Raw genomic sequence first — 10,588 nt, 5'->3', positions numbered from 1 at the left:
AACTACACAATGGCTTTAATCCTTTTAAATTACTGTTTTAAATGAAACAAATATAAAAGAAAAGAGCACTGTATTTTTACAATTCAAAATCTGAAATATAGGAGTAATCTTAAAATAGGAAAAATATGCACTGTTGAATTTCCTGTAAATTTATTTTGCCAATGAAATCATATTTTACATATCAAATAAGGGCACATATAGTCCACCTCGAAATCTTAAAATGCACATATAGAACCAAAGTACTGTTTAAACAAAAATCAGTCAATTTAAACTACAGTATTAAAAGATATAAAAAAGATTAATTAATGGTAATTAATGGAATCGAAGGAAATTTAACTGAGTTTGTTGAAAGAAATGTAGCCTATAATCTTGTAAGAATGTGAATATTTCTTGCTAAAGTTAGGCTAGATTCATTAATGTTATTAATATTGTACTACTATTGTACTACTACTACTAATATTTTCCAGTTCCTCAAAACAATAACATTACTTTATATTTTTTTAAACTGTGTTTAAGTTTAAAAAATACATTACAGATGCCTATTGCATTTATTATCTAAATTCACAATATGGTTGTTCTCCTGATGAAACACCTCTCCATCTTTCCCCTTTCTCCATCTTATTTTGCTGTCACTTTCCAACATTATGTTCTTCAGTTTTTCACTTATCTGTAAGACCAGCAAGAAAGAATCAAATAAAACCTGACAAAACATGTCACATATATACAGACTTCATTAATTCTTAAGCCTTAAATAACAACAAAACCAGCAATAATAATAATGATGATATGAGTGGTGCTTCATTGGTTTAATGTACAGTAATCTAGCACTTTCTTCTTCAGCCATTATACTTGGCAAATTGTGTTGCTGCACCAGAATTTGACACTAAACACTGTTTAAGGCAGATACAAACCTCATCCAGAATGACGGTCTGTAGTGAAGGATCATTCAATGCACATTTTCCCTTACAGGTCACTTTCAATCTCACAATTTGTTTTCTCTTGTCATCTAGAGAAATGCATGAAGTTATACTCAACATAGAAGATACTGTTAGGTCCATATATATTTGGACACAGGCACAATAATTATTATTTTAGCTGTTGACCAAAACATATTCAAGTTGCAGTTATATAGTGAATACTGCCTTAAAGTGTACACTCTGATCTTTAATTTGAGAGTATTCACATCAAAATTGGAGGAAAGGTTAAGGAGTTACAGCTCTTTAATATGTACCTCCCCCTTTTTTAGGGACCATAACTAAGTGGACAATTGACTCAAAAGCTGTTTTATGGACAGATGTGGGTTATTCCTTTGTTATTTCTACATCAAATAAGCAGGTAAAAGTTCTGGAGTTGATTCTAAGTGTGCAATTTGCATTTGGAAGCTGTTGCTGTGAACCCACATCATGTGATGAAAGGAGCTCTCCATACAAGTGAAACAGACAATCAGCTTTAAAAACAAGACAAATCCATCAGAGAAATAGCAGGATCATTAGGAGTGGCCAAATCAACAGTTTGGTACATTCTGAGAAAAAAAAAAAGAATGTACGAGTGAGCTCAGAAACATAAAACCTGAATTCTGGAAATTTTGGGACATTTTTTTAAATTTGAATAAAATGAAAACTGAAAGACTTTCAAATCACATGAGCCAATATTTTATTCACAATGGAATATAGAGAACATAACAAATGTTTAAACTGAGAAATTTTACACTTTCATCTACTGAATGAGTTCATTTCAAATTTGATGCCTGCTACAGGTCTCAAAAAAGTTGGCACGGGGGCACAAAGGGCTGAAAAAGCAAGACATTTTGAAAAGATTCAGCTGGGAGAACATCTAGCAATTAATTAAGTTAAAGGGTCATATTTCTTTCTCTTTGGAGTGGTACAAGCTAATTGAGCATAGATAAGACCCCTGAAGTTGCAAAAACTAAAGTCTCAAAACCAAAGAGATATTCTTTATCAAAGTTATGACTCTGCCACGCCCCGCTAAAACAGCTTATTCAAACACGCCCCCACATGTCTATGTCACGGTGTGGAAATATTTTCATAATTCACGCAAAGAAAGAAGGCATTGTTGTTCCAGTAACCACAGTAGTGTTGATGCAGCCGTGACAGGGAGACGCTGTGTGTTTCTGTGTGAAAGCAAAAGCTCTTTAATTGGCCTTCCGAAAGTAGATGCATTTAGGAATCATTAAGATTACTTACAACAGAACAGCACCACCCTGATGTTATCACAACGCATTTACTGTTTCGTGAACCTAGGAGAGGAGGTACTTTGCTATGACAATCTGGCGCTTCTGAATCAGCGACCATACGTATATTTTGTTCTTAGTTTAAGTATTTGCTATTGTTCAAATGCAGAGTTTTGCACGTCGTGTGTGTGTGAGAGAGAGTAGTAGAAAAATAGAAAAACCTTTCTTTGAATGAACACACATATCTAGGTCATTGTGCATATTATTACGGTGCTTGTATATGTTTTTGTGTATTGTATCCTGTTTTATGCATGCTTATGATAGAACACTAGTAAATATTACCTCATGTATATCATGTTCGGTCTCTATCAATTCGTCTTCGGATGATCTAACTGAGAGTGTATATTATATGTTGATACCTATGCAATATATGTGTTCTACGAAACGTTAATAGTTTGTATATAAACTTCCAATCTGGTTCATATGCAAATTACCATACATGGAGACAAAGAGTCGTAAACTTTCCCTCCAAAAGTTCAAGTCACCATAGGCTCTTTGACTCCCCAGAGGTGTTACCTCTATAGCAGATAAAGCTCTCACTTAAGTGATGCCCCGGCAGTCAGATGCGGTTCTGTTAGATTCTAAGAGGATGAGGAAGATGTGAGCTAAAACTCTTCTGAACACTTTTAAGTTTTGTGCCAGGCCTTGCAGTCTTGTCTTTCCATTCAAATAAAGCTCCTCGGACCTCAGCAGATCTCTTTCTTAGCTTTTTTTCCAATCTCAACCTGGAAGAACATTTCTACCTCAGAACATCTTTGGAATTCATCACTCTTCAACCCGGAAGAACGTGATCGGGAATCCAAAACCTTGAAACCATTAAGACTTTCATCTGAGACTGCATTCCGGACACTCGTCACGACCAAACGCATTGCAAGTATTGTACATTTAACTAAACGAAACAGAGGTTATTAGTACAAGTTATAGACCCCGTTATAAAGGGCGCTGATGGTTTTACTCAGGTGGTTAAATTACTTTTTCCATAACTGCATTTTCTGGTTTTCCTGATGGTTTCATCGATCAACTCTCATTTGCCCTTTCCCCATGTATGAGTGATTGTACGTATGTATGTTAGTTTGTTTGTTAGACTAGTTTGCGTTAGTGTTTAGTTAATAAAAGTTGTGTGCACAAATTACATGAGTTTCTGGTTCTGCCTTGCAAATTAAATGTCTCTTTACGATTTTGACCCTCATTACATGCTCTAATGCATTAATAGGAAAGTATTTCCTGTGGCCAAGGAAATATCCTTTCTTAGAGTTGATACGAACTTGCACTGAATGTTCGCTGGACGGACAGATCAGTTGATGGCAACTTAATTCTGCTATTACTGCCAAGTATGGTGACCAATACTCAGAATTCGTGCTCTGCATTTAACCCATCCGAAGTGCACTTCGGGGGAAGGGTCCACAGACTCTCATAGTTGGCCTTTTGGGTTAGGTGAGGGGGCATAAGAGATTATTTGTTAAATATAACAAATAGTTGTGTGTCTTATTGGTCCAAATGTTACACAAATGAACATTTAATTTCTGATTATAGTTATTTGTCCAATTACATATGACCCCCAGAAACTGTATATAAAAATGGTTGTAATTCCTGAACATTTTGTGTTATATTTTTGTTCAACTCCTTGAATTAAGGCTTAAAATCTGCACTACAATTTTATCTTGATTGTTTCATTTGAATTCTATCCTGGTAGCATATAGAGCCAAAATTATGAAAATTGTGTCAGTGTCCAAATATATATGGAGTAGTGATGCCCGGATGGCAGTTATATCCACGGGTAAATTATGGACCCAACGTCAATGAAGGAAATCATATTTCAGTTGTTTGTGATGTCTTTTGTGGATCTACAAACCATTTGAATCATTTAATTCTGTTAACCGGGGAAACTCACCTCCATAGCAGATAAAAGGCAGCTGCAGATCACAGCTGTAGTGAGCCCATTTGCCAGATTCGGTTCTTGACATACCAACACAGTCACCAGATCCACTCTGGGATGGTTGATCTGCTGCCCAGTGTCTGAAGAAGCGACTCCATTTATCAGACCATTCCCAAGAGTCCAGGAACAGACCAATCCAGACACACCAGTCATGAGGAATATTTTTAGATACATAGTCATTTTCTGCAGAGTTGTGTATGGTGGGCAGGTCTGTGTAATCGTGTCTGCAGTAGCTCTGAGCATCAGCCCAGTTTTTGTTAGTTTCTATTAGGTATGAAGTATTTCCTATTGAGAAAAAAAAAGAGTTTGAGGCTCATCTTTTACAGCTAAACTGGACATTCATCATTTTACAAGAACTTACCTGTATAGCATGTAAAATAATATGTATTGCTACATGGTATATCACGCCAAGCTCCCGAATAAATAACTACACAATTTCCATCCCCACGTGGGTATCCTGAATCCCAGTTATAGTACTGAGAAATTGTGTTTTCTCCATTAGACCAAACCCAGCGTTTGTGTGTCCCCCTCTTCAGTCCAATCCACACTGATCCACTGTATCCAGCATCCACGACATTTACTAGCCTGTTCACATCACCCATGCTGTCTACAGTAGCCAGATCAGTGAATCTCTCTCTGCAGTAACTCTGAGCCTCTGGCCATGACATTGTTGTATTTATATAGTGGTATGGATGCAAAAGACCAGAACTGCTCCAGAAGAATCCTGTTAAATTCAACATGTTAAACCATCTATATGTGAACACATCATCATAAATACAAATTATAAATAACCACTCCAACCTGACAGCAGAAGCAGCACAAACAAACTCCTGTCCATGACTGCTAGCTCACACAGATCCTCACTGGTGTATTCTAAGAGATGATCAAACACATCATCTATTTTTTGTATCACAGTTTTGTTTGTAGAGTGAGGTAAATGACAGAAATGCTTACACTGCAAACATAGTAGGTAGCATTGATTTTAGTTTGATTAAAGTTAGCATTGATTAAAGTTCCTGTAGCTTAGGCAGCGCCCACTTAACAGTGGCATGGCACTAGAAACACTAAGGTAGTGGGTTTGATACCCAGGAATTATATGAACTGATAAAATGTATATTCTCAAAGCAGTGTCAATTGAATTTGTTAATTTGAATAATATAAAATGTTAATGATATCAGAAAATGAGTTGTTTACCTTCCCATAATATGATAAAATATTGTCTACAAAAAATACTTACAAAGGAATATTGTACGTAATTAAGCTGTTATTAATTATTAAAAAATAAATAAAATTGAGACATACTTTCTCCAAGAGTTCTCTTATTACCTAAATAAATGATGGTTATAACCTCCTGCCTGACAATACTTCCACCTGACATCCGAACCAGGTACTGCAGGGTAAAGCAGGGCACAACCAAAAGCCTTTTTGTCTTTCTCAGTTTACGAAAATCCTCTTGGGGTTCAGAGTATTTATTTGTTTCACATTAATTTCACACGTCTGGTGCAAATATTTGGTCTTGTTTCATTAACACAGTGTATTCTTTTTATTTTTTAACCCCAAAAGAATGTAAGTGAAATGTGACAACGTGCCCCACAGTTGTAACATCTTATCTAATCTAATTAAAATATACAGGGCTATATATATATATATATATATATATATATATATAAAATTGTCAATAAAAGACAATTATTAACCTTGTTATGCAAAATAATATCTAAAAAATAATTTATAATAACATTAAACAATAAACAAATTTTGGTATTTCACTATGCGCAGTTAATGCATATTTATCCAGGTCAAAACAATGTGGGCACAAAGATAAATAAACATTCAGATATTCAGCAAAACGGAGCTGAAAACACAACAGCAGTAAGAATAATGTAAATTTATTGAAATCATTTCTGAGCATTCAGTTCCTCTTCAGGAACTCGAGCTGCATCCAGAGACGCTTTGGGGAACACCTTCAGCGTGACCGGCTCTGAATACAAATGAAATCTGTCCAATGGATGGCAGGACGTCACGGGCGAGGTGACGTAATGACCAGCTGGCATTAAAGCACGTGCGGTGAAACCGGCGTCAGCTTTTTTCTTTCAGCTAGCGCTCTGTATCTCCGTGAGTATTTTGTGTTATCTGTCTGTTACTAACATGGGAGCAAGGTGCAATACGGGCGGTGTGTTCCTCCCTACAAACGTTTTTTGTATGCGGGGGATACACACGGCTTGTGTGTGCTTTACTTGGGAGCAAGGCATGCGGAGGTGGCTCTCGAGGGGGCTGATTGCCTGTGCTGCGGGAGCCTTCCTCTGCGCGTGCTTTGCTCCCGAAAGGCCCTCCTTTCTGATGGGGACGAGTGAGTGTGGTTACAGAGCTATCTGTCCCCAGATGCTGCGTCGTCTCTGAAGGCAAGGGGTACGCGCCAGGAGGTCAGGCTGGCTTATGTCTGCACACCATGGTGGTGTTTTGGGCATGCCAGGCTGACCTGCTCAAGGAGTTGGATGAGGGCGAGGGATTTAGTGCGGAGGACATCCGTGAACTCCGCAAAACCGCTGATTTGTCTCTCCGCGCCACCTAGGAGACCGTCGGGAAACGATCTGTGGCAGCCCAGGTGGCGGCGGAGAGGCATCTTTGGATCTTCCTTCTGGATGCCCCACTTTGCCTTCTGGCCTTTTGGTGACGGGAGGCAGGCGGCGGCATTCCAGCGGTTTCTCCCTCGTCGTTCTCTAGCTCACGGGGCTGCTGGGCGAGAGCAGCCCCTGCCGCGTGCTGGCTCCTCATATAGGCAGGCTCGCCCCCGTGGGAGCGGGGTTGGGGCGGTAAGAAGGGTGCGCGGTCAAAGACCTCCCAGCCAAGCAGGCAAAGAGGTCTTCGACCAAGAAGCCCTGATGTCAGTGGATCAGGGCTTATGAGGGTAGCCCCGCTGGGGTAGAGCAACGGTCACTGCAGCGTACGTACGGTGCTCGTCTTCCCCCAGTGCCCTCAGGAGATCGATCTGCTAACCCTGCCACATATGGTGTTCCAGGGCGCAGCGGTCTCCAGCGAGCACACATCTCAGTCTCTTCCGCTTGGTTCTCGTCCGCCTCTTCTCCAGTGAGGGTTCTTTCACTAGCGTTCCCCATGGCACTGGCCCCGCTTCCGCCGAGGCGGCGGCGTTCGTGGGGTTCGCAATGGTATCTGATGGAGGGATCGGAGACGAGCGAGTCTCTATCTCCGTCCTCACCCATCAGATCCCATGGCCAGGCGGATACTTCCCCTCGGGCAGCGGCCGCGGCGTTTGTCCGGTCTTCCTCCGAGGAGGTTGACACGGAGAACGTCGAGTACGTTGGCTCTGGTAATGGAACAAGAGGTAGATACTCTCTTAAGATAGGAGGCCATCGAGGTGGTCCTCCTCACGAAAGAGAGTCTGAGGTCTACAGCCGGTACTTCATAGTTCCAAGGAGGATGGAGGATTGCGTCCTATTTTAGATCTGCATCTTTGAGCCGCTCAGTCAGCTGACTGAATTACATTGCTAACCACATGGAATAGCAATGTTTAATAATATCGTACAAAGATTTTTATTTTTTATCTTTATGTAGTGTTGATAAATAATAAATACACTGAGTTTTGCCATACTAGCATGTGTGGGAAAAGGCTATTTATACCAGTCTACAGTCTGTACCAAAAATATTTAAACTTACTGAAAACAAAAGTGTAACATTGCACAGGCTGATTTTATGTTGATTTACATGCAAGACATGAGAAGCTTTGATATTCAAATAGCTCATTTACAAGACGTTTTTGCATTACTATCTAGTAATGCCTGCAGTTGCTATGACTCCACTAACCGAAAATATGAACATTCACAAATTTATTGTTCAACACTCTTAAAAATAAGGGTCACAATGTCATAGAAGAAACTTTTTTGTCTAAATGGTTCCATAAAGAATCTTTAACATCTGAAGAACCTTTCTGTTTAACAAAAGGTTCTTTGTGGCGAAAGAAGGTTCTTCAGATTATAAAGAGGTAAGAAAGAGATGGTTCTTTAAAGAACCTTTGACTGAATGGTTCTTTGTGGAACCAAAAATGGTTCTTATATGGCATCGCTGTGAAGAACCTTTTAAGCACCTTTATTTTTAAGAGTGAATATAATTATTAGGCCATTTTCCTAAAAACCCCTGACGAAGAGTTTTATTTGTGTAATCAATGTGAATATAGCCACGTATGTATCAAGTTATTCTACTATTGTAAAATTGTATCTGTCTGCATGTGTAGAGGCCTGCAGAAAAAGGGAATGTGTAGACGTATGGTTTAAAGTAAAGCTGCACATCCTGTCATGACCAAGTCATGCCTCTTCATTTAACGTTACATAAAGAGGGGCTATTGTCTGCTCTAGCAAACTGATGGAGACTGTTTCTTAGAAATATTAACGCTATAGAAAATGTATAGAACACGCCTTCTATACTATAAAACTGTATTTAAGAGGAACGAACGTAGATTCGGGAGATTCATTGCAGGGTCTCTCGGTTTTATTGTCTCTGATAATCAAATCTAAATTCTGGCATCAAAATCCCAAGGCTTAAAGAGTGATTCTTCAGAGAAGGTGGAAGACACGACAAATTGGCGTCACAAACAGGATTGGTTTGGAGCAGAGGGTGAAAATCCACACTGCTGAGAACCAAAAAAATTATGACAAAATGGCCAAAGGAAGGGACATTTGATGTATCATTGTGTGAGGAAATGGAAACTCTGATAAAAAATCATAAAACTAAAGGCAACAGCAAAAGGGAAGGGAAAACAGGAAATGAGGAAACTTTAGAGCAGATGAGGAAAAGGAGATTGAAGCACAAGCAGAGGCTATGGAAGAAGAAATAGAAAGGAAAATTAAACAAACAGAAAAATTAATTGAAGATGCACATAAAATGGTGAAAGATAGAAGTAAACTATTAGAAAGCAGAGAGGAAGTGAGTGAAGGGGAGGAGTCATCATTTGATAAAGAAACATGGGAACAAGGAAGAGAAGGTGGAAGACACGACACCCCACCCACAGTCCTCACTTTAACCTAAACATTCTAATTTATTCTAACATTCTAATTGAACCTAAACATTCTAATTTCCCCATTAAAAAATGGGGAAAAATGTGTATACAGTACTGAGCCAATATTTGGGCACATTTGATGGATATTTATATGTTGCTAGTGTGCCAGAAGGAAATTTTTAGATTACCAAACATTCTTTTTTTGTGAATACCGCAATTATTCAGTGAGATTTTTGTATGAAAAAGACAACCCTAACAGATGGTGTTACCCATATAGAGATCACAAAACCAAATCTGATCGCACCATCATCTAATCAGTCTTGGATTACATTAAGAGACTGCAACAGAGAAGCAACAGGGATAACCTAAGAAATACTGTGGTAGTTCTCCAGGATGCTTGAAACAACCTATACCTTCAAACTACAGTTCTGTGAAAATATTTAGTAATAGGTATATATGAAAACTACAGTGTCCGGGAGGGGTCGTCTTTGGTTCACTTAGTTTTGTCGTGGCCACGAGATATTAATTTGTGGGAACGTCATATTAACTCATGGGAATGTGATATTATTTCGTGGCCTTGAGATTGTTTTGTTGAAGTAACAACATCCTTATGTCGTGGCCTTGAGATGCTATGTTGAGGGAAAAACATCCATTTCCATTAATTTCTATAATAATTAAAATAACAATTTCTTAATTCAAAATAAAATATTAGTGAATCCCTGATAATTCCGGGTTACCATGGTCACATAGGTTACCTCGACAAAACGATCTCGTGGCCACGACATAATATCACGTTCCCACAAGTTAATATGATGTTCCAACGACTTAATATGTCGTGGCCACGACAAAAGTAAGTGAACTGAAGACGACCCCTCCCGGGCACCATAGAAAACAAATGCTGTAAATCAAATCAGTAGGTGCAACCACCATTCTGGCTTCAAAACAGCCTTTTCCTACACTTGTGCACAAAGAAAGGAACCCTACTGACTCCGATTATTCTAGATCTATCATTTAACATCCACTAATATGAACAAATCAAGTTAGATGTGATTTTTTTTAAAATTCTTACTTTTTTGGTCCTGTAAATCCTTTCAGACTTTCAGCTTCGACTGACACCTAAGGAGGGTGGTAGACACATTAAATTGGGATTTCACCCCTGTAGCTAATTTCTTATTGGTTAAACTAATGTTATTACTCACCCCATATTTTAACACGCCCTGCTCTCTCCAGGCAATTTCACATTAAATAGTCTAGAAGGGTGGTTCTTGGCCAGAACAGAATAAGCTGCAATGTGGACCAGGCCTTTAGCTATTTTGTCTAACAAATCCCCTACCCCTAGCTGATTTGTTTATAAGATGTTTTTACAAATGTGTTAATGCTTTCACTCTGC

The 10,588-nt window shown here is 38.9% G+C and overlaps 1 protein-coding gene across 1 annotated transcript; it reads right to left on the bottom strand.

Moving 5' to 3' along the window:
- LOC306846127 (C-type mannose receptor 2-like) lies at window positions 1–10,314 on the bottom strand. The gene is made up of 6 exons (XM_079379252.1): window positions 10,268–10,314; window positions 4,989–5,060; window positions 4,549–4,911; window positions 4,143–4,472; window positions 912–1,006; window positions 1–667 (listed from the first exon to the last, which is right to left on the bottom strand). Exons 2-6 carry the CDS (start codon window positions 5,023–5,025, stop codon window positions 530–532), a joined length of 963 nt encoding a protein of 320 aa, XP_079235378.1. The 5' UTR covers window positions 5,026–5,060; window positions 10,268–10,314; the 3' UTR covers window positions 1–529.
- Between the last annotated feature and the right edge of the window lie 274 nt (window positions 10,315–10,588).

The sequence above is a fragment of the Barbus barbus genome (genome assembly GCF_936440315.1).
Source record: "Barbus barbus genome assembly, chromosome: 26".
Lineage (NCBI taxonomy): Eukaryota > Metazoa > Chordata > Actinopteri > Cypriniformes > Cyprinidae > Barbus > Barbus barbus.
The sequence above is the reverse complement of the archived record's forward strand: the minus strand, read 5'-3'. Positions and strand labels throughout refer to the sequence as shown.